Genomic DNA, 24,386 nt, shown 5'->3' with positions numbered 1-24,386 from the left:
AGTGAACACAAAGTTTCTTGGGGAACGCAATACTTTTATGAGAGAATGTTTTACGACTGAATGCAAAGTTTCTTAGGGGAAAGCAATACTTTTACAAGAGAATGTTTTGCGAGTGAACGCAAAGTTTCTTGGGGGAACGCAATACTTTAACAAGAGAATGTTTTTAATGCAATACTTTTACGAGAGAATGTTTTGCGACTGAATGCAAAGTTTCTTGGGGGAACGCAATACTTTAACAAGAGAATGTTTTGAGCGCAGTAGTTTTACGAGAGAATGTTTTGAATGCCATAGTTTTACGAGAGAATGTTTTACGACTGAATGCAAAGTTTCTTAGGGGAACGCAATACTTTTACAAGAGAATGTTTTGCGAGTGAACGCAAAGTTTCTTGGGGGAACGCAATACTTTAACAAGAGAATGTTTTGAATGCAATACTTTTACGAGAGAATGTTTTGCGAGTGAACACAAAGTTTCTTGGGGGAACGCAATACTTTAACGAGAATGTTTTGAACACAGTAGTTTTACGAGAGAATGTTTTACGACTGAATGCAAAGTTTCTTGGGGGAATGCAATACTTTTGCAAGAGAATGTTTTGAACGCCATAGTTTTACGAGAGAATGTTTTGCGAGTGAACACAAAGTTTCTTGGGGGAACGCAATACTTTAACAAGAGAATGTTTTGAACGCAGTAGTTTTACTAGAGAATGTTTTACAACTGAATGCAAAGTTTCTTGGGGGAACACAATACTTTTGCAAGATAATGTTTTGAACGCCATACTTTTACGAGAGAATGTTTTGAACGCAGTAGTTTTACGAGAGAATGTTTTGAATGCCATAGTTTTACGAGAGAATGTTTTGCGAGTGAACACAAAGTTTCTTGGGGAACGCAATACTTTAACGAGAATGTTTTGAACACAGTAGTTTTACGAGAGAATGTTTTACGACTGAATGCAAAGTTTCTTGGGGGAATGCAATACTTTTGCAAGAGAATGTTTTGAACGCCATACTTTTACGAGAGAATGTTTTGCGAGTGAACACAAAGTTTCTTGGGGGAACGCAATACTTTAACAAGAGAATGTTTTGAACACCATGGTTTTACGAGAGAATGTTTTGCGAGTGAACGCAAAGTTTCTTGGGGGAACGCAATACTTTAACAAGAGAATGTTTTACGACTGAATGCAGAGTTTCTTAGGGGAACGCAATACTTTTGCAAGAGAATGTTTTGAACACAGTAGTTTTACTAGAGAATGTTTTACGACTGAATGCAAAGTTTCTTGGGGGAATGCAATACTTTTGCAAGAGAATGTTTTGAACGCCATACTTTTACGAGAGAATGTTTTGCGAGTGAACACAAAGTTTCTTGGGGGAACGCAATACTTTAACAAGAGAATATTTTGAACGCAGTAGTTTTACTAGAGAATGTTTTACAACTGAATGCAAAGTTTCTTGGGGGAACACAATACTTTTGCAAGAGAATGTTTTGAACACCATGGTTTTATGAGAGAATGTTTTGCGAGTGAACGCAAAGTTTCTTGGGGGAACGCAATACTTTAACAAGAGAATGTTTTACGACTGAATGCAGAGTTTCTTGGGGGAACGCAATACTTTTGCAAGAGAATGTTTTGAACACAGTAGTTTTACTAGAGAATGTTTTACGACTGAATGCAAAGGTTCTTGGGGGAACACAATACTTTTGCAAAAAAATGTTTTACAACTGAATGCAAAGTTTCTTGGGGGAACACAATACTTTTGCAAGAGAATGTTTTGAACACCATGGTTTTACGAGAGAATGTTTTGCGAGTGAACGCAAAGTTTCTTGGGGGAACGCAATACTTTAACAAGAGAATGTTTTACGACTGAATGCAGAGTTTCTTAGGGGAACGCAATACTTTTGCAAGAGAATGTTTTGAACACAGTAGTTTTACTAGAGAATGTTTTACGACTGAATGCAAAGGTTCTTGGGGGAACACAATACTTTTGCAAGAGAATGTTTTGAACGCCATACTTTTATGAGAGAATGTTTTGCGAGTGAACTCAAAGTTTCTTGGGGGAACGCAATACTTTAACAAGAGAATGTTTTGAACGCAATACTTTTGCAAGAGAATGTTTCACGAGTGGAACAGTTATGGAACAGTCTTCCTTTATCTGTAAGATCTGCTTCATCCTTATATGATTTTAAATCGAAGTTACAGTCTCATCTTCTAAGTCTTGCATTTCATTCATTCCAACTCTTGGCTTTTTTTAATTTTGTGATGTATTTTTACTACTACTGCCTTTTATTTTATTCCTTTCTCTGTACAGCACAGTGGTCAACTTTTGTTGTGTTTGTTTGTTCTTTATTAAATGAAATGAAATGATTGAACTCAAAGCTTCTTGGGGGAAGCTCAAAGTTTCTCAAGTTTTTTCTCTGTCAATAAACCACGTTGGTTCAGCAATATAGGACTGTCGTTAATGCCATGCGCAGGTGGTGCTTTAATACCTTATTAATCTAATTTATTGATTACAGATTGCAAAATGTCAGATTATTATACTGTAGTTCATTTACATGAACTACAAAAAGCTTCTTCTTTTAATCTCATTAACATATAGTTAACATAAGTATGTCATTGGATGTAATACTCCCGAATGCATGTGGTTCATTCAGTCAGCAGCTTTCTCCACAGTGTCAACGAAATGTTGCTGCAACGAACATCCCATCTAAGAACGACTTGATGTTTGATTTATTGTGGCTTTAGATACATCTGTAAATGAAATGAAAGATATAGATTGTACTGCATGTAAGCTAGCTTTTTGTGCCCAAGAGTATATCGAAACTATTCTTCTAACCACAGGTCGAGAGCTGTTCCAACCACACAAGTTTGTAATGATGTTTGCAAATGTTCATTGGAACTATGGTTTTGGGAAATGGCGAATCACTGAACTCTGTTGGTAACGATGGAACTTGCAAACATAGTTTTGCTTTTGGGAAAGGCAGCCCTGGTTGGGAGGCCGGTAACTGGTGCTGTGGCGCCGCAGTGTTTACACTTAGTTGTTCCTGAATATTAGGTTGGGATATGACAAAGAGCCACACGTGTTCTTATAGCAGATCGTTTTGATGTGTGCATGTGAGCTTTATGGGGGTTACAATGACGTTAGCTGTCAGTGTGTCTCTCTAATAATGATAAATGGAACTTATTACATCAGTGTTAATTTCCCCTCTACAGATTGGTCTCAGATGCTGATACTTATCTGGCACTGATCGAATTGTACGAGTGTAATCGCTGAGAACAGACCCTATTAAAAACCGGGGCCTGTGCATCTGATATCAACCCTTATGGGAGGTCTGATTAGTCATCATGCTCTCTACCTGCTGACATGTCACTATTCTCAAGCATCTTCTAGACCGATGATTTTCTAGACAACAAATTAATTATACATTCATATCTACCCAATGCAACCATACATTAAAGTCACCATAACCTACCAGTTTTTATAATTTCTTCAGCTAATTCAAATGATCAAATGAACAATTTGTGCTTTAAAAGACATTGATTTATTGACCTTGAAAGAACTCAAACTAAATGTAATCTGTTCAACATATAAAGGATTGTCTCTTCAGAAGACTAGGATTGAACAGACTGATTCATTTAGCTTTATTTAGAACATATTTATTAACTTTTTGAAGCTTGAAAGTTTTGTTGGAATGGACTTTTAATGGATTAACAAAAATCTCTCAGGTTTCATTAAAAATATCTTCATTTGTGTTTAAAAAATGAATGTAAATTCATGTCTGTGACATCATTTTGCTCTACAAAAAGAGCACAGTACATTTAAACATATTACCAATTTGCCCATTTCTTTTGTTTATATGTGCTCATGTCGCAAATATAATCATTACCACATTAATTTATGGCAACATCAAAAAACACCACAGTACAAATGAGTTATGTTATCCTACATGTCTGCATTTCAGGATTTTTTTAATGTCAGAACAATGAAGGCCAAGTTAGTGCACACACAGCAGGAGTAGTGAGTAGAGAACACACACACACACACATTGCAAACTGTGGGATAAAATGCTAATTTTAAAAGAACCCAGCTTGAGTTGGCCTCAGCTGATTTAATTAAAAAAACAGGTCTGATATTGTCTCAAAAAATGTTTGAATCTTGCATGAATGCAAGACTCTTGAGTCAGCACTGGTTATTTGTGGTGTATAGCAGAGACGTTTTCTTTTAGCATATGCTATGTTGCGTTAAATGCCAACGCTTAGCACAGCAGAATATCCTCTTGTCTCTTAACGCATTCGAGAGGACCCGGTTCACTAATTGAACTCATTTGATATAAATGTGTTAATTGCTCGAGTTGAGCAAGCGCTGTAATTGGGTCATGATTGCTCTTGCTCTCCTCTTCAGTGCGCACACTTCCGCTAATAATATCAATGAAACTATCATGAGAGCTGTGCTCCTGAACGTAGCTTTTTTATCAAATCGCTATAAATAAGGAAGTACCTGCCACTGTGTATAGATTCTGGCATATCGGAATTACAATCGATTATTGCTTGTACGTTTAAACCTATTGCTTTCAGTGGCTCATTAGGCATTTTGATTTGTCTGAAGTTCATCTTGTGTGTACTTTTGAAGTACTAGCCCACAGAAGTGTGTCGTGATCCGCTGGATTTGAATTGAATTTCAATGCTCCCACTTTCTCCCCACTTTCCCAGCATGCAACAGAAGTCTCCTGTTGTCAGTCCAGAGGCGACGGGCCTCTGAATTCATATTTTCAGTCTTTGAAGGAGACGTACACTGCTTTCTCAAGTCAGACGCCCTGCTGTGGCATTGTGGGAGCACGATGTCTTGCACAGGTCCAGAACCACATATTGTGATTATTCTGATATACTGCAGCCGAAATATCAAGCGGTCACTTTTGCATTCAATTAAAATCAACCTGAATTAAGAAAGCAAATTTATTTTCATGTTGACTTACCCAGTTAATCATGCACAGAGAATGCAGTATCAGCCTCACTCCAGATGCATGATTATTTCATACGGCACATCATGCACAATGTATTTATCCTTTTGAAATATAGATGAATCATTTCTGTGGCTGCCGGTCATTTTTTTGCATGGTTTGCAACAAAATTAAATAATTTATGGAGGAAATATGAGAGGCTGCCTTTTTGCTTGAATGACACAAGAGCGTAAACGCAGCGTAAACAGTGGAGTCACGGAGCAGATGTGAGGGTTGAAATTGAGGGACCAAGTTTCAGTCTTTCCAACTTCATGAGCTTTTAGTTCATTTATGCACCCTGAACATCTTGAGTATTTTTCGGTGTCATTTTCCACAAATTTTGGAGATGGTTGTGAAGTGGAAAAGGTTATTGTGTTGTGTCTCGGTGCACTACTGGGGCTGCGCTGCAAATGAATTATTCATGCTAAGAATTGGAGAAGAGCTGGAAAAAGAGCAAAGAGCAGAGAACGAAAGACAAAGGATTCGTGAGATAAATCAGTAGATAAATATGTGTGAATGCTAACCACTTAATTGCTTAAAACAGTGTTTTTTATAAACATTTTCTTTAGGCACAATATACTTTTTGCCATAAAAGATTGACATGTTCTTTATAGGCTGTGTGAGATTTACCCATGTCCTCCTGGCACTTGTATTCAAACTCCACAATGCGTCCCAGTATGTATGCCGGGTGGCAGGAGGGCGTTTGAGCGGGTTGAGAAATCCAAGTCCAGGGTTAACCAGGAACTCTGACCTTAATCATCTCTGATTAGTGCTCTCATCCCCTGAGGAACAGGCAGTCTGGATCCTGGATTTAACATTGATTAGCTGGGAACATGTTGTCCAGCCTTCTGTCACCCACGTGGGGATGCTTTTTTTTTAGTTTCAATGAATTTAAAATTTTAGAGCACAGAGGTTACTTTACTTTTTAAGTCAAAATAACATATCTTTTTTTTTTTTTTTTTTTTTTACAGATATGGGGCTGGGAATTCACATGAAAATCTGTGCTAATTTCTATTGAATTTTGTAAAAGCAGATTCAATATAGGCCTAGACATGCCATGAGTAACAAAAAAAAAAAATATATTTTGTAGGGATGCACGATATATCAGCCACCATATCGGTATCGGCTGATATACAGTCAAACCAAAATTTATTCAGACACCTTGAACATTTCATTCATTAATGCGGTTTATTCACTATAGTTTAAAAAATGGTAATAAAATATGACAAGATCTCAGAGTTAAACTGTGTCAGAAAAACTTAATCTTAATTATGTCAGATAACACTTAAGCAAAGTGTCTGAATAATTTTTGGTTTTACTAGTAGTCCACTGTAAGAACAATTTACTTTATTTCGCTATCCTCACTTACAGAAGTTAACTATAGTGTCCTGAATTCTTAATTAGCATAACATTAATTACTAAAACCGAGATATTGACATAAAGTCTTTTTTTTAAATTTTTTTTATGGTGCACAAAAAGTATTCTCATCGCTTCATAACATTAAGGTTGAACCACTGTAGTCACATGAACTGTTTTAAATACATCTTTAGTAACTTTCTGGGCATCTGAAAATGTTAATTATCTTGCTGTCAATGCAGGCCTCACTGAGCCATCAGATTTTATCAAAAATAACTTTAATTTGTGTTCTGAAGATTAACGAAGGTCTTACGGTTCTAGAACGACATGTAAGTAGAACGTAATTAATGACAGAATTTTCATTTTTAGGTGAACTAACCCTTTAATTTAAATCATAACAGTTAATTTAACTGAAGTAATTTGTTTAATTTAAGTTTGTCCTAGTCAAACCAATTAAGTATTTTGAGCTTTAGGGTTTACAGTGCACGGCTTGAAATTTAATACATCCAAACAGTGTGTGGTGTTGTCAAAATATGTGTGGTCATGTAAATGCATTATCATGGAAATTCTACCGGTCATGTAGCAACGCCTATTCTATTCTATTCTATTCTATTCTATTCTATTCTATTCTATTCTATTCTATTCTATTCTATTCTATTCTATTCTATTCTATTCTATTCTATTCTACATGTCAGATCAAAATGTCTGTGTTGAATTTAAAAGTGTGCAAGCTCTCATATATGTTAGGCGTATAATCATTGCTTTCTGAGACAGGGCCCACTTGCAAAACACACCATGAAATAGCTGTGAAATGATATGATCCTCAGTCCCACAACACAGCTCAGCTAATCTAAGAATGGTGCTTGAATTTCCTTTCTAATTTTAACCTTTTCAAAACAACAGTGCACAGATGCATTTTCCCAGCTTTCCATTTGCACTGCTGGTAGCAGGTCTCAGACGACTGCATGTAAACTAGGAGCTATAACCCCCTCTAGGGTATCAAATCCTGGACTCTCATTTCTAACTAGGTCAATGCTTGCTATAGCTGCAGACTCTCTATTTCTCCTTTTCTGTCTGTCTCTCTCTCTCTCTTTTCAACCTCAGTGCACCACAAGATCCATTTCTCATCTCGTACGCATCAACATCACAGTAATTTGTGTCCATTTACACAGTCATTTGACTGTAAGCAATATTATCCTGAAAATAAATGAATGAGATTTCAAGAACTAACCGTCATAATTGTACCGTTTCTCTGGCTGTGTCTGTGTGAACTGTAAGACTGGCTGCAGTCGTTGAAAGCTTTTCTGTTTCAAGCTCTGGGCGACTGACTGAGCGATCAGCTCGCTTGCAAAACAGTCACGTCCGATAGTTCAATACTGCGCTCCCTCAGGTCTGCCAGCGCTGGCTTCAAAGAGACATCACGTGCAGATTCTCTTATCTTACAAAAACAAGAAATGTTTTATATACATTTGTTTTTGATGGAATATATAGAGTCAAATAACACACTTTAATTGGGGTTACAGCAAGTCTAACCACAATATTTTGCTCTTTTTTTCCAGGATCAAGATATCTTATTACATCCACGGGGGCCTTGTATATTCTGGATGTGCAGTCAGAGGACGCGGTGAATATTTATCGCTGTACCACGCGGCACCGATACACAGGGGAGACCAGACAGAGCAACAGTGCCCGACTGCTTTTATCAGGTGAGGGGCCTTTGTGTTGCTGTCACGGCTTCTCATAAATCAGTAGATGCATGCCAGAGCTTCACGATTTGGTCAAAAAAATTAAATGCCAATTATGTACACATGTTGTGTGTAAAATTTAAACTACAATAAGATTGAGTAAAAAGGGTCATATGATGAAAGTTTTAGTCAACAAATACAAAAATGCCGTTAATGTCACAGTCAGCCATTAAAACATATTTGATGTTTAATATATAGGGATTCTGGGCATGGCAACCAATGCAGTCAAATGATAATTCATAAGTGTTTTAACATTTGGTGAGGTGACATTTGTGCTCGTCCCCGCCTGCGGATTAGCTCTAGGGGTTTGGTTAAGGGTGGCCCTTATGGTGACGCTTTACCTACAAATGATTTGTTTTTATACGGGTACGGATTTGTCAGATTGTATGAATTTATACCAAATAACACATTCATATAATACAGCAAAAATGTTTATATCTATAATTGTCTATAAGTTCTTAAATCAAGATAGTAAGTCTTTTTTTGTGGAAGAGTGGAAAATCTATCAAAGCTTCAGAAAGAACCAATGAGGTTCATTTTCGTGTTACACAGCACGTTTGAGCTTCAGCAAGAACCAATGAGGTTAATTCTCGTGTTACGCAGCAAGTTTGAGCTTCAGCAAGAACCAATGAGGTTAATTCTCGTGTTACGCAGCACGTTTGAGCTTCAGCAAGAACCAATGAGGTTCATTCTCGTGTTACGCAGCAAGTTTGAGCTTCAGCAAGAACCAATGAGGTTAATTCTCGTGTTACGCAGCACGTTTGAGCTTCAGCAAGAACCAATGAGGTTCATTCTCGTGTTACGCAGCAAGTTTGAGCTTCAGCAAGAACCAATGAGGTTAATTCTCGTGTTACGCAGCACGTTTGAGCTTCAGCAAGAACCAATGAGGTTCATTTTCGTGTTACACAGCACGTTTGAGCTTCAGCAAGAACCAATGAGGTTCATTCTCGTGTTACGCAGCAAGTTTGAGCTTCAGCAAGAACCAATGAGGTTAATTCTCGTGTTACGCAGCACGTTTGAGCTTCAGCAAGAACCAATGAGGTTCATTCTCGTGTTACACATCATGTTTGAGCTTCCGCAAGAACCAATGAGGTTCATTCTCGTGTTACACAGCACGTTTGAGCTTCAGCAAGAACCAATGAGGTTCATTCTCGTGTTACGCAGCACGTTTGAGCTTCCGCAAGAACCAATGAGGTTCATTCTCGTGTTACGCAGCACGTTTGAGCTTCAGCAAGAACCAATGAGGTTCATTCTCGTGTTACGCAGCACATTTGAGCTTCAGCAAGAACCAATGAGGTTCATTCTCGTGTTACACATCACGTTTGAGCTTCCGCAAGAACCAATGAGGTTCATTCTCGCGTTACGCAGCACGTTTGAGCTTCAGCAAGAACCAATGAGGTTCATTCTCATGTTACACATCACGTTTGAGCTTCAGCAAGAACCAATGAGTTTCATTCTCATGTTACACATCACGTTGTAGCTTCCTCAAGAACCAATGAGGTTCATTCTCATGTTACGCAGCACGTTTGAGCTTCAGCAAGAGCCAATGAGGTTCATTCTCGTGTTACGCAGCACCTTTGAGCTTCAGCAAGAACCAATGAGGTTCATTCTCGTGTTACGCAGCACGTTTGAGCTTCAGCAAGAGCCAATGAGGTTCATTCTCGTGTTACGCAGCACGTTTGAGCTTCAGCAAGAACCATTGAGGTTCATTCTCGTGTTACGCAGCACGTTTGAGCTTCAGCAAGAGCCAATGAGGTTCATTCTCGTGTTACGCAGCACGTTTCAGCTTCAGCAAGAACCAATGAGGTTCATTCTCGTGTTACGCAGCACGTATGAGCTTCAACAAGAACCAATGAGGTTCATTCTCGTGTTACGCAGCACGTTTGAGCTTTAGCAAGAACCAATGAGGTTCATTCTCGTGTAACGCAGCACGTTTGAGCTTCTCAAGAACCAATGAGGTTCATTCTCGTGTTACGCAGCACGTTTGAGTTTCAGCAAGAGCCAATGAGGTTCATTCTCGTGTTACGCAGCACGTTTCAGCTTCAGCAAGAACCAATGAGGTTCATTCTCGTGTTACGCAGCACGTATGAGCTTCAACAAGAACCAATGAGGTTCATTCTCGTGTTACACAGCACGTTTGAGCTTCCTCAAGAACCAATGAGGTTCATTCTCGTGTTACGTAGCACGTATGAGCTTCAACAAGAACCAATGAGGTTCATTCTCGTGTGACACAGCACGTTTGAGCTTCAGCAAGAACCAATGAGGTTCATTCTTGTGTTACGCAACACGTTTGAGCTTCAGCAAGAACCAGTGAGGTTCATTCTGGTGTTACGCAGCACGTTTGAGCTTCAGCAAGAACCAATGAGGTTCATTCTCGTGTTATGCAGCACGTTTGAGCTTCAGCAAGAACCAATGAGGTTCATTCTCGTGTTACGCAGCACATCTGAGCTTCAACAAGAACCAATGACGTTCATTCCCGTGTTACGCAGCACGTTTGAGCTTCAGCAAGGACCATTGAGGTTCATTCTCGTGTTACGCAGCACGTTTGAGCTTCAGCAAGAACCAGTGAGGATCATTCTCGTGTTACGCAGCACGTTTGAGCTTCAGCAAGAACCAATGAGGTTCATTCTCGTGTTACGCAGCACGTATGAGCTTCAACAAGAACCAATGAGGTTCATTCTCGTGTTACGCAGCACGTTTGAGCTTCAGCAAGAACCAATGAGGTTCATTCTCGTGTAACGCAGCACGTTTGAGCTTCTCAAGAACCAATGAGGTTCATTCTCGTGTTACGCAGCACGTATGAGCTTCAACAAGAACCAATGAGGTTCATTCTCGTGTTACACAGCACGTTTGAGCTTCCTCAAGAACCAATGAGGTTCATTCTCGTGTTACGCAGCACGTTTGAGCTTCTCAAGAACCAATGAGGTTCATTCTCATGTTACGCAGCACGTATGAGCTTCAACAAGAACCAATGAGTTTCATTCTCATGTTACACATCACGTTTGAGCTTCCTCAAGAACCAATGAGGTTCATTCTCATGTTACGCCGCACGTTTGAGCTTCAGCAAGGGCCAATGAGGTTCATTCTCATGTTACGCAGCACCTTTGAGCTTCAGCAAGAACCAATTAGGTTCATTCTCATGTTACGCAGCACGTTTGAGCTTCAGCAAGAGCCAATGAGGTTCATTCTCGTGTTACGCAGCACCTTTGAGCTTCAGCAAGAACCAATGAGGTTCATTCTCGTGTTACGCAGCACGTTTGAGCTTCAGCAAGAGCCAATGAGGTTCATTCTCGTGTTACGCAGCACGTTTGAGCTTCAGCAAGAACCATTGAGGTTCATTCTCGTGTTACGCAGCACGTTTGAGCTTCAGAAAGAGCCAATGAGGTTCATTCTCGTGTTACGCAGCACGTTTGAGCTTCAGCAAGAACCATTGAGGTTCATTCTCGTGTTACGCAGCACGTTTGAGCTTCAGCAAGAACCATTGAGGTTCATTCTCGTGTTACGCAGCACGTTTGAGCTTCAACAAGAACCAATGAGGTTCATTCTCATGTTACGCAGCACGTTTGAGCTTCAGCAAGAACCAATGAGATTCATTCTCGTGTTACGCAGCACGTTTGAGATTCAGCAAGAACCAATGAGGTTCATTCTCGTGTTACGCAGCACGTTTGAGCTTCCGCAAGAACCAATGAGGTTCATTCTCGTGTTACGCAGCACGTTTGAGCTTCAGCAAGAACCAATGAGGTTCATTCTCGTGTTACGCAGCACATTTGAGCTTCAGCAAGAACCAATGAGGTTCATTCTCGTGTTACACATCCCGTTTGAGCTTCCGCAAGAACCAATGAGGTTCATTCTCGCGTTACGCAGCACGTTTGAGCTTCAGCAAGAACCAATGAGGTTCATTCTCATGTTACACATCACGTTTGAGCTTCAGCAAGAACCAATGAGTTTCATTCTCATGTTACACATCACGTTTGAGCTTCCTCAAGAACCAATGAGGTTCATTCTCATGTTACGCAGCACGTTTGAGCTTCAGCAAGAGCCAATGAGGTTCATTCTCGTGTTACGCAGCACCTTTGAGCTTCAGCAAGAACCAATGAGGTTCATTCTCGTGTTACGCAGCACGTTTGAGCTTCAGCAAGAACCAATGAGGTTCATTCTCGTGTTACGCAGCACATTTGAGCTTCAGCAAGAACCAATGAGGTTCATTCTCGTGTTACACATCACGTTTGAGCTTCCGCAAGAACCAATGAGGTTCATTCTCGCGTTACGCAGCACGTTTGAGCTTCAGCAAGAACCAATGAGGTTCATTCTCATGTTACACATCACGTTTGAGCTTCAGCAAGAACCAATGAGTTTCATTCTCATGTTACACATCACGTTTGAGCTTCCTCAAGAACCAATGAGGTTCATTCTCATGTTACGCAGCACGTTTGAGCTTCAGCAAGAGCCAATGAGGTTCATTCTCGTGTTACGCAGCACCTTTGAGCTTCAGCAAGAACCAATGAGGTTCATTCTCGTGTTACGCAGCACGTTTGAGCTTCAGCAAGAGCCAATGAGGTTCATTCTCGTGTTACGCAGCACGTTTGAGCTTCAGCAAGAACCATTGAGGTTCATTCTCGTGTTACGCAGCACGTTTGAGCTTCAGCAAGAGCCAATGAGGTTCATTCTCGTGTTACGCAGCACGTTTCAGCTTCAGCAAGAACCAATGAGGTTCATTCTCGTGTTACGCAGCACGTATGAGCTTCAACAAGAACCAATGAGGTTCATTCTCGTGTTACGCAGCACGTTTGAGCTTCAGCAAGAACCAATGAGGTTCATTCTCGTGTAACGCAGCACGTTTGAGCTTCTCAAGAACCAATGAGGTTCATTCTCGTGTTACGCAGCACGTATGAGCTTCAACAAGAACCATTGAGGTTCATTCTCGTGTTACACAGCACGTTTGAGCTTCCTCAAGAACCAATGAGGTTCATTCTCGTGTTACGCAGCACGTTTGAGCTTCTCAAGAACCAATGAGGTTCATTCTCATGTTACGCAGCACGTATGAGCTTCAACAAGAACCAATGAGGTTCATTCTCGTGTGACACAGCACGTTTGAGCTTCAGCAAGAACCAATGAGGTTCATTCTTGTGTTACGCAACACGTTTGAGCTTCAGCAAGAACCAGTGAGGTTCATTCTGGTGTTACGCAGCACGTTTGAGCTTCAGCAAGAACCAATGAGGTTCATTCTCGTGTTATGCAGCACGTTTGAGCTTCAGCAAGAACCAATGAGGTTCATTCTCGTGTTACGCAGCACGTATGAGCTTCAACAAGAACCAATGAGGTTCATTCCCGTGTTACGCAGCACGTTTGAGCTTCAGCAAGAACCATTGAGGTTCATTCTCGTGTTACGCAGCACGTTTAAGCTTCAGCAAGAACCAATGAGGTTCATTCTCGTGTTACGCAGCACGTTTGAGCTTCAGCAAGAACCAATGAGGTTCATTCTCGTGTTACGCAGCACGTATGAGCTTCAACAAGAACCAATGAGGTTCATTCTCGTGTTACGCAGCACGTTTGAGCTTCAGCAAGAACCAATGAGGTTCATTCTCGTGTAACGCAGCACGTTTGAGCTTCTCAAGAACCAATGAGGTTCATTCTCGTGTTACGCAGCATGTATGAGCTTCAACAAGAACCAATGAGGTTCATTCTCGTGTTACACAGCACGTTTGAGCTTCCTCAAGAACCAATGAGGTTCATTCTCGTGTTACGCAGCACGTTTGAGCTTCTCAAGAACCAATGAGGTTCATTCTCATGTTATGCAGCACGTATGAGCTTCAACAAGAACCAATGAGTTTCATTCTCATGTTACACATCACGTTTGAGCTTCCTCAAGAACCAATGAGGTTCATTCTCATGTTACGCAGCACGTTTGAGCTTCAGCAAGAGCCAATGAGGTTCATTCTCGTGTTACGCAGCACCTTTGAGCTTCAGCAAGAACCAATGAGGTTCATTCTCATGTTACGCAGCACGTTTGAGCTTCAGCAAGAGCCAATGAGGTTCATTCTCGTGTTACGCAGCACCTTTGAGCTTCAGCAAGAACCAATGAGGTTCATTCTCGTGTTACGCAGCACGTTTGAGCTTCAGCAAGAGCCAATGAGGTTCATTCTCGTGTTACGCAGCACGTTTGAGCTTCAGCAAGAACCATTGAGGTTCATTCTCGTGTTACGCAGCACGTTTGAGCTTCAGAAAGAGCCAATGAGGTTCATTCTCGTGTTACGCAGCACGTTTCAGCTTCAGCAAGAACCAATGAGGTTCATTCTCGTGTTACGCAGCACGTTTGAGCTTCAGCAAGAACCAATGAGGTTCATTCTCGTGTAACGCAGCACGTTTGAGCTTCTCAAGAACCAATGAGGTTCATTCTCATGTTACGCAGCACGTATGAGCTTCAACAAGAACCAATGAGGTTCATTCTCGTGTTACACAGCACGTTTGAGCTTCCTCAAGAACCAATGAGGTTCATTCTCGTGTTACGCAGCACGTTTGAGCTTCTCAAGAACCAATGAGGTTCATTCTCATGTTACGCAGCACGTATGAGCTTCAACAAGAACCAATGAGGTTCATTCTCGTGTGACACAGCACGTTTGAGCTTCAGCAAGAACCAATGAGGTTCATTCTTGTGTTACGCAACACGTTTGAGCTTCAGCAAGAACCAGTGAGGTTCATTCTGGTGTTACGCAGCACGTTTGAGCTTCAGCAAGAACCAATGAGGTTCATTCTCGTGTTATGCAGCACGTTTGAGCTTCAGCAAGAACCAATGAGGTTCATTCTCGTGTTACGCAGCACGTATGAGCTTCAACAAGAACCAATGAGGTTCATTCCCGTGTTACGCAGCACGTTTGAGCTTCAGCAAGAACCATTGAGGTTCATTCTCGTGTTACGCAGCACGTTTGAGCTTCAGCAAGAACCAGTGAGGTTCGTTCTCGTGTTACGCAGCACGTTTGAGCTTCAGCAAGAACCAATGAGGTTCATTCTCGTGTTACGCAGCACGTATGAGCTTCAACAAGAACCAATGAGGTTCATTCTCGTGTTACGCAGCACGTTTGAGCTTCAGCAAGAACCAATGAGGTTCATTCTCGTGTAACGCAGCACGTTTGAGCTTCTCAAGAACCAATGAGGTTCATTCTCGTGTTACGCAGCACGTATGAGCTTCAACAAGAACCAATGAGGTTCATTCTCGTGTTACACAGCACGTTTGAGCTTCCTCAAGAACCAATGAGGTTCATTCTCGTGTTACGCAGCACGTTTGAGCTTCTCAAGAACCAATGAGGTTCATTCTCATGTTACGCAGCACGTATGAGCTTCAACAAGAACCAATGAGGTTCATTCTCGTGTTACGCAGCACGTTTGAGCTTCAGCAAGAACCAGTGAGGTTCATTCTCGTGTTACGCAGCACGTTTGAGCTTCCGCAAGAACCAATGAGGTTCATTCTCGTGTTACGCAGCACGTTTGAGCTTCAGCAAGAACCAATGAGGTTCATTCTCGTGTTACACATCACGTTTGAGCTTCCGCAAGAACCAATGAGGTTCATTCTCGCGTTACGCAGCACGTTTGAGCTTCAGCAAGAACCAATGAGGTTCATTCTCATGTTACACATCACGTTTGAGCTTCCTCAAGAACCAATGAGGTTCATTCTCATGTTACGCAGCACGTTTGAGCTTCAGCAAGAGCCAATGAGGTTCATTCTCGTGTTACGCAGCACCTTTGAGCTTCAGCAAGAACCAATGAGGTTCATTCTCGTGTTACACAGCACGTTTGAGCTTCAGCAAGAGCCAATGAGGTTCATTCTCGTGTTACGCAGCACGTTTGAGCTTCAGCAAGAACCATTGAGGTTCATTCTCGTGTTACGCAGCACGTTTGAGCTTCAGCAAGAACCAATGAGGTTCATTCTCGTTTTACGCAGCACGTTTGAGCTTCAGCAAGAGCCAATGAGGTTCATTCTCGTGTTACGCAGCACGTTTGAGCTTCAGCAAGAGCCAATGAGGTTCATTCTCGTGTTACGCAGCACCTTTGAGCTTCAGCAAGAACTAATGAGGTTCATTCTCGTGTTACGCATCACGTTTGAGCTTCAGCAAGAGCCAATGAGGTTCATTCTCGTGTTACGCAGCACGTTTGAGCTTCAACAAGAGCCAATGAGGTTCATTGTCGTGTTACGCAGCACGTTTGAGCTTCAGCAAGAGCCAATGAGGTTCATTGACATGTTACGCAGCACCTTTGAGCTTCAGCAAGAGCCAATGAGTTTCATTCTCGTGTTAAGCATCACCTTTGAGCTTCAGCAAGAAACAATGAGGTTCATTCTTGTGTTACGCAGCACCTTTGAGCTTCAGCAAGAGCCAATGAGGTTCATTCTCGTGTTACGCAGCACGTTTGAGCTTCAACAAGAACCAATGAGGTTCATTCTCATGTTACGCAGCACGTTTGAGCTTCAGCAAGAACCAATGAGGTTCATTCTCGTGTTACGCAGCACGTTTGAGCTTCAGCAAGAGCCAATGAGGTTCATTGACATGTTACGCAGCACGTTTGAGATTCACAAGAACCAATAAGATTCATTCTCGTGTTAAGCATCACCTTTGAGCTTCAGCAAGAAACAATGAGGTTCATTCTTGTGTTACGCAGCACCTTTGAGCTTCAGCAAGAGCCAATGAGGTTCATTCTCGTGTTACGCAGCACGTTTGAGCTTCAACAAGAACCAATGAGGTTCATTCTCATGTTACGCAGCACGTTTGAGCTTCAGCAAGAACCAATGAGGTTCATTCTCGTGTTACGCAGCACGTTTGAGATTCACAAGAACCAATGAGATTCATTCTCGTGTTACGCAGCACGTTTGAGATTCACAAGAACCAATAAGATTCATTCTCGTGTTACGCATCACGTTTGAGCTTCAGCAAGAACCAATGAGATTAATTCTCGTGTTACACAGCACGTTTGAGCTTCTGCAAGAACCAATGAGGTTCATTCTCGTGTTACGCAGCACGTTTGAGCTTCAGCAAGAACCAGTGAGGTTCATTCTCGTGTTACGCAACACGTTTGAGCTTCAGCAAGAACCAATGAAGTTCATTCTCATGTTACGCAGCACGTATGAGCTTCCTCAAGAACCAATGAGGTTCATTCTCGTGTTACGCACCACGTTTGAGCTTCAGCAAGAACCAATGAGATTAATTCTCGTGTTACACAGCACGTTTGAGCTTCAGCAAGAACCAATGAGGTTCATTCTCGTGTTACGCAGCACGTTTGATCTTCCTCAAGAACCAATGAGATTAATTCTCGTATTACGCAGCACGTATGAGCTTCAACAAGAACCAATGAAGTTCATTCTCATGTTACGCAGCACGTTTGAGCTTCCTCAAGAACCAGTGAGGTTCATTCTGGTGTTACGCAGCACGTTTGAACTTCAGCAAGAGCCAATGAGGTTCATTCTCGTGTTACGTAGCACGTTTGAGCTTCAACAAGAGCCAATGAGGTTCATTGTCGTGTTACGCAGCACGTTTGAGCTTCCGCAAGAACCAATGAGGTTCATTCTCGTGTTACACAACACGTTCGAGGTTCTTTAAGAACCAATGAGGTTCATTCTAGTGTTACGCAACACGTTTGAGCTTCAGCAAGAGCCAACGAGGTTCATTCTCGTGTTACGCAGCACGTTTGAGCTTCAGCAAGAACCAATGAGGTTCATTCTCGTGTTACGCAGCACGTTTGATCTTCCTCAAGAACCAATGAGATTCATTCTCGTATTACGCAGCACGTTTGAGCTTCCTCAAGAACCAGTGAGGTTCATTCTGGTGTTACGCAGCACGTTTGAGCTTCAGCAAGAGCCAATGAGGTTCATTCTCGTGTTACACAGCACTTTTGAGATTCACAAGAACCAATGAGATTCATTCTCGTGTTACGCAGCACGTTTGAGATTCACAAGAACCAATGAGTTTCATTCTCGTGTTATGCAGCACGTTTGAGCTTCAGCAGGAACCAGTGAGGTTCATTCTCGTGTTACGCAGCACGCTTGAGCTTCTGTAAGAACCAATGAGGTTCATTCTTGTGTTACGCAGCACGTTTGAGCTTCTTTAAGAACCAATGAGGTTCATTCTTGTGTTATGCTGCATGTTTGAGCTTCATTAAGAACCAATGAGGTTCATTCTAGTGTTACGCAACACGTTTGAGCTTCAGCAAGAACCAACGAAGTTCATTCTCATGTTACGCAGCACGTATGAGCTTCCTCAAGAACCAATGAGGTTCATTCTCGTGTTATGCAGCACCTTTGAGCTTCAGCAAGAACCAATGAGGTTCATTCACGTGTGTTACGCAGCACGTTTGATCTTCCTCAAGAACCAATGAGATTAATTCTCGTATTACGCAGCACGTTTGAGCTTCAGCAAGAACCAATGAGATTAATTCTCGTATTACGCAGCACGTTTGAGCTTCAGCAAGAACCAATGAGGTTCATTCTTGTTACGCAGCACGTTTGAGCTTCAGCAAGAGCCAATGAGGTTCATTCTCGTGTTACGCAGCAAGTTTGAGCTTCAGCAAGAGCCAATGAGTTTCATTCTCGTGTTAAGCATCACCTTTGAGCTTCAGCAAGAACCAATGAGGTTCATTCTCATGTTACGCAGCACGTATGAGCTTCCTCAAGAACCAATGAGGTTCATTCTCGTGTTATGCAGCACCTTTGAGCTTCAGCAAGAACCAATGAGGTTCATTCACGTGTGTTACGCAGCACGTTTGATCTTCCTCAAGAACCAATGAGATTAATTCTCGTATTACGCAGCACGTTTGAGCTTCAGCAAGAACCAATGAGATTAATTCTCGTATTACGCAGCACGTTTGAGCTTCCTCAAGAACCAGTGAGGTTCATTCTGGTGTTACGCAGCACGTTTGAACTTCAGCAAGAACCAATGAGGTTCATTCTTGTTACGCAGCACGTATGAGCTTCAACAAGAACCAATGAGGTTCATTCCCGTGTTACGCAGCACGTTTGAGCTTCAGCAAGAACCATTGAGGTTCATTCTCGTGTTACGCAGCACGTTTAAGCTTCAGCAAGAACCAATGAGGTTCATTCTCGTGTTACGCAGCACGTTTGAGCTTCAGCAAGAACCAATGAGGTTCATTCTCGTGTTACGCAGCACGTATGAGCTTCAACAAGAACCAATGAGGTTCATTCTCGTGTTACGCAGCACGTTTGAGCTTCAGCAAGAACCAATGAGGTTCATTCTCGTGTAACGCAGCACGTTTGAGCTTCTCAAGAACCAATGAGGTTCATTCTCGTGTTACGCAGCATGTATGAGCTTCAACAAGAACCAATGAGGTTCATTCTCGTGTTACACAGCACGTTTGAGCTTCCTCAAGAACCAATGAGGTTCATTCTCGTGTTACGCAGCACGTTTGAGCTTCTCAAGAACCAATGAGGTTCATTCTCATGTTATGCAGCACGTATGAGCTTCAACAAGAACCAATGAGTTTCATTCTCATGTTACACATCACGTTTGAGCTTCCTCAAGAACCAATGAGGTTCATTCTCATGTTACGCAGCACGTTTGAGCTTCAGCAAGAGCCAATGAGGTTCATTCTCGTGTTACGCAGCACCTTTGAGCTTCAGCAAGAACCAATGAGGTTCATTCTCATGTTACGCAGCACGTTTGAGCTTCAGCAAGAGCCAATGAGGTTCATTCTCGTGTTACGCAGCACCTTTGAGCTTCAGCAAGAACCAATGAGGTTCATTCTCGTGTTACGCAGCACGTTTGAGCTTCAGCAAGAGCCAATGAGGTTCATTCTCGTGTTACGCAGCACGTTTGAGCTTCAGCAAGAACCATTGAGGTTCATTCTCGTGTTACGCAGCACGTTTGAGCTTCAGAAAGAGCCAATGAGGTTCATTCTCGTGTTACGCAGCACGTTTCAGCTTCAGCAAGAACCAATGAGGTTCATTCTCGTGTTACGCAGCACGTTTGAGCTTCAGCAAGAACCAATGAGGTTCATTCTCGTGTAACGCAGCACGTTTGAGCTTCTCAAGAACCAATGAGGTTCATTCTCATGTTACGCAGCACGTATGAGCTTCAACAAGAACCAATGAGGTTCATTCTCGTGTTACACAGCACGTTTGAGCTTCCTCAAGAACCAATGAGGTTCATTCTCGTGTTACGCAGCACGTTTGAGCTTCTCAAGAACCAATGAGGTTCATTCTCATGTTACGCAGCACGTATGAGCTTCAACAAGAACCAATGAGGTTCATTCTCGTGTGACACAGCACGTTTGAGCTTCAGCAAGAACCAATGAGGTTCATTCTTGTGTTACGCAACACGTTTGAGCTTCAGCAAGAACCAGTGAGGTTCATTCTGGTGTTACGCAGCACGTTTGAGCTTCAGCAAGAACCAATGAGGTTCATTCTCGTGTTATGCAGCACGTTTGAGCTTCAGCAAGAACCAATGAGGTTCATTCTCGTGTTACGCAGCACGTATGAGCTTCAACAAGAACCAATGAGGTTCATTCCCGTGTTACGCAGCACGTTTGAGCTTCAGCAAGAACCATTGAGGTTCATTCTCGTGTTACGCAGCACGTTTGAGCTTCAGCAAGAACCAGTGAGGTTCGTTCTCGTGTTACGCAGCACGTTTGAGCTTCAGCAAGAACCAATGAGGTTCATTCTCGTGTTACGCAGCACGTATGAGCTTCAACAAGAACCAATGAGGTTCATTCTCGTGTTACGCAGCACGTTTGAGCTTCAGCAAGAACCAATGAGGTTCATTCTCGTGTAACGCAGCACGTTTGAGCTTCTCAAGAACCAATGAGGTTCATTCTCGTGTTACGCAGCACGTATGAGCTTCAACAAGAACCAATGAGGTTCATTCTCGTGTTACACAGCACGTTTGAGCTTCCTCAAGAACCAATGAGGTTCATTCTCGTGTTACGCAGCACGTTTGAGCTTCTCAAGAACCAATGAGGTTCATTCTCATGTTACGCAGCACGTATGAGCTTCAACAAGAACCAATGAGGTTCATTCTCGTGTTACGCAGCACGTTTGAGCTTCAGCAAGAACCAGTGAGGTTCATTCTCGTGTTACGCAGCACGTTTGAGCTTCCGCAAGAACCAATGAGGTTCATTCTCGTGTTACGCAGCACGTTTGAGCTTCAGCAAGAACCAATGAGGTTCATTCTCGTGTTACACATCACGTTTGAGCTTCCGCAAGAACCAATGAGGTTCATTCTCGCGTTACGCAGCACGTTTGAGCTTCAGCAAGAACCAATGAGGTTCATTCTCATGTTACACATCACGTTTGAGCTTCCTCAAGAACCAATGAGGTTCATTCTCATGTTACGCAGCACGTTTGAGCTTCAGCAAGAGCCAATGAGGTTCATTCTCGTGTTACGCAGCACCTTTGAGCTTCAGCAAGAACCAATGAGGTTCATTCTCGTGTTACACAGCACGTTTGAGCTTCAGCAAGAGCCAATGAGGTTCATTCTCGTGTTACGCAGCACGTTTGAGCTTCAGCAAGAACCATTGAGGTTCATTCTCGTGTTACGCAGCACGTTTGAGCTTCAGCAAGAACCAATGAGGTTCATTCTCGTTTTACGCAGCACGTTTGAGCTTCAGCAAGAGCCAATGAGGTTCATTCTCGTGTTACGCAGCACGTTTGAGCTTCAGCAAGAGCCAATGAGGTTCATTCTCGTGTTACGCAGCACCTTTGAGCTTCAGCAAGAACTAATGAGGTTCATTCTCGTGTTACGCATCACGTTTGAGCTTCAGCAAGAGCCAATGAGGTTCATTCTCGTGTTACGCAGCACGTTTGAGCTTCAACAAGAGCCAATGAGGTTCATTGTCGTGTTACGCAGCACGTTTGAGCTTCAGCAAGAGCCAATGAGGTTCATTGACATGTTACGCAGCACCTTTGAGCTTCAGCAAGAGCCAATGAGTTTCATTCTCGTGTTAAGCATCACCTTTGAGCTTCAGCAAGAAACAATGAGGTTCATTCTTGTGTTACGCAGCACCTTTGAGCTTCAGCAAGAGCCAATGAGGTTCATTCTCGTGTTACGCAGCACGTTTGAGCTTCAACAAGAACCAATGAGGTTCATTCTCATGTTACGCAGCACGTTTGAGCTTCAGCAAGAACCAATGAGGTTCATTCTCGTGTTACGCAGCACGTTTGAGCTTCAGCAAGAGCCAATGAGGTTCATTGACATGTTACGCAGCACGTTTGAGATTCACAAGAACCAATAAGATTCATTCTCGTGTTAAGCATCACCTTTGAGCTTCAGCAAGAAACAATGAGGTTCATTCTTGTGTTACGCAGCACCTTTGAGCTTCAGCAAGAGCCAATGAGGTTCATTCTCGTGTTACGCAGCACGTTTGAGCTTCAACAAGAACCAATGAGGTTCATTCTCATGTTACGCAGCACGTTTGAGCTTCAGCAAGAACCAATGAGGTTCATTCTCGTGTTACGCAGCACGTTTGAGATTCACAAGAACCAATGAGATTCATTCTCGTGTTACGCAGCACGTTTGAGATTCACAAGAACCAATAAGATTCATTCTCGTGTTACGCATCACGTTTGAGCTTCAGCAAGAACCAATGAGATTAATTCTCGTGTTACACAGCACGTTTGAGCTTCTGCAAGAACCAATGAGGTTCATTCTCGTGTTACGCAGCACGTTTGAGCTTCAGCAAGAACCAGTGAGGTTCATTCTCGTGTTACGCAACACGTTTGAGCTTCAGCAAGAACCAATGAAGTTCATTCTCATGTTACGCAGCACGTATGAGCTTCCTCAAGAACCAATGAGGTTCATTCTCGTGTTACGCACCACGTTTGAGCTTCAGCAAGAACCAATGAGATTAATTCTCGTGTTACACAGCACGTTTGAGCTTCAGCAAGAACCAATGAGGTTCATTCTCGTGTTACGCAGCACGTTTGATCTTCCTCAAGAACCAATGAGATTAATTCTCGTATTACGCAGCACGTATGAGCTTCAACAAGAACCAATGAAGTTCATTCTCATGTTACGCAGCACGTTTGAGCTTCCTCAAGAACCAGTGAGGTTCATTCTGGTGTTACGCAGCACGTTTGAACTTCAGCAAGAGCCAATGAGGTTCATTCTCGTGTTACGTAGCACGTTTGAGCTTCAACAAGAGCCAATGAGGTTCATTGTCGTGTTACGCAGCACGTTTGAGCTTCCGCAAGAACCAATGAGGTTCATTCTCGTGTTACACAACACGTTCGAGGTTCTTTAAGAACCAATGAGGTTCATTCTAGTGTTACGCAACACGTTTGAGCTTCAGCAAGAGCCAACGAGGTTCATTCTCGTGTTACGCAGCACGTTTGAGCTTCAGCAAGAACCAATGAGGTTCATTCTCGTGTTACGCAGCACGTTTGATCTTCCTCAAGAACCAATGAGATTCATTCTCGTATTACGCAGCACGTTTGAGCTTCCTCAAGAACCAGTGAGGTTCATTCTGGTGTTACGCAGCACGTTTGAGCTTCAGCAAGAGCCAATGAGGTTCATTCTCGTGTTACACAGCACTTTTGAGATTCACAAGAACCAATGAGATTCATTCTCGTGTTACGCAGCACGTTTGAGATTCACAAGAACCAATGAGTTTCATTCTCGTGTTATGCAGCACGTTTGAGCTTCAGCAGGAACCAGTGAGGTTCATTCTCGTGTTACGCAGCACGCTTGAGCTTCTGTAAGAACCAATGAGGTTCATTCTTGTGTTACGCAGCACGTTTGAGCTTCTTTAAGAACCAATGAGGTTCATTCTTGTGTTATGCTGCATGTTTGAGCTTCATTAAGAGCCAATGAGTTTCATTCTCGTGTTAAGCATCACCTTTGAGCTTCAGCAAGAACCAACGAAGTTCATTCTCATGTTACGCAGCACGTATGAGCTTCCTCAAGAACCAATGAGGTTCATTCTCGTGTTATGCAGCACCTTTGAGCTTCAGCAAGAACCAATGAGGTTCATTCACGTGTGTTACGCAGCACGTTTGATCTTCCTCAAGAACCAATGAGATTAATTCTCGTATTACGCAGCACGTTTGAGCTTCAGCAAGAACCAATGAGATTAATTCTCGTATTACGCAGCACGTTTGAGCTTCCTCAAGAACCAGTGAGGTTCATTCTGGTGTTACGCAGCACGTTTGAACTTCAGCAAGAACCAATGAGGTTCATTCTTGTTACGCAGCACGTTTGAGCTTCAGCAAGAGCCAATGAGGTTCATTCTCGTGTTACGCAGCAAGTTTGAGCTTCAGCAAGAGCCAATGAGTTTCATTCTCGTGTTAAGCATCACCTTTGAGCTTCAGC

General features: G+C 42.4%; 1 protein-coding gene across 4 annotated transcripts in view; it reads left to right on the top strand.

Annotated features, from left to right (window-relative positions):
• dscamb (Down syndrome cell adhesion molecule b) overlaps positions 1 to 24,386 on the top strand; it is a 278,527-nt gene that overhangs the window by 111,699 nt on the left and 142,442 nt on the right. For all 4 annotated transcript variants that reach the window (XM_067364527.1, XM_067364526.1, XM_067364528.1 and 1 more), the window contains exon 4: positions 7,900 to 8,046. In XM_067364527.1, the coding sequence (XP_067220628.1) occupies positions 7,900 to 8,046 (147 nt within the window). The remainder of the gene's footprint in view (positions 1 to 7,899; positions 8,047 to 24,386) is intronic.

Source organism: Chanodichthys erythropterus, chromosome 17 (genome assembly GCF_024489055.1).
Source record: "Chanodichthys erythropterus isolate Z2021 chromosome 17, ASM2448905v1, whole genome shotgun sequence".
NCBI lineage: Eukaryota > Metazoa > Chordata > Actinopteri > Cypriniformes > Xenocyprididae > Chanodichthys > Chanodichthys erythropterus.
This window is presented reverse-complemented; position numbering and strand designations above follow the sequence as displayed.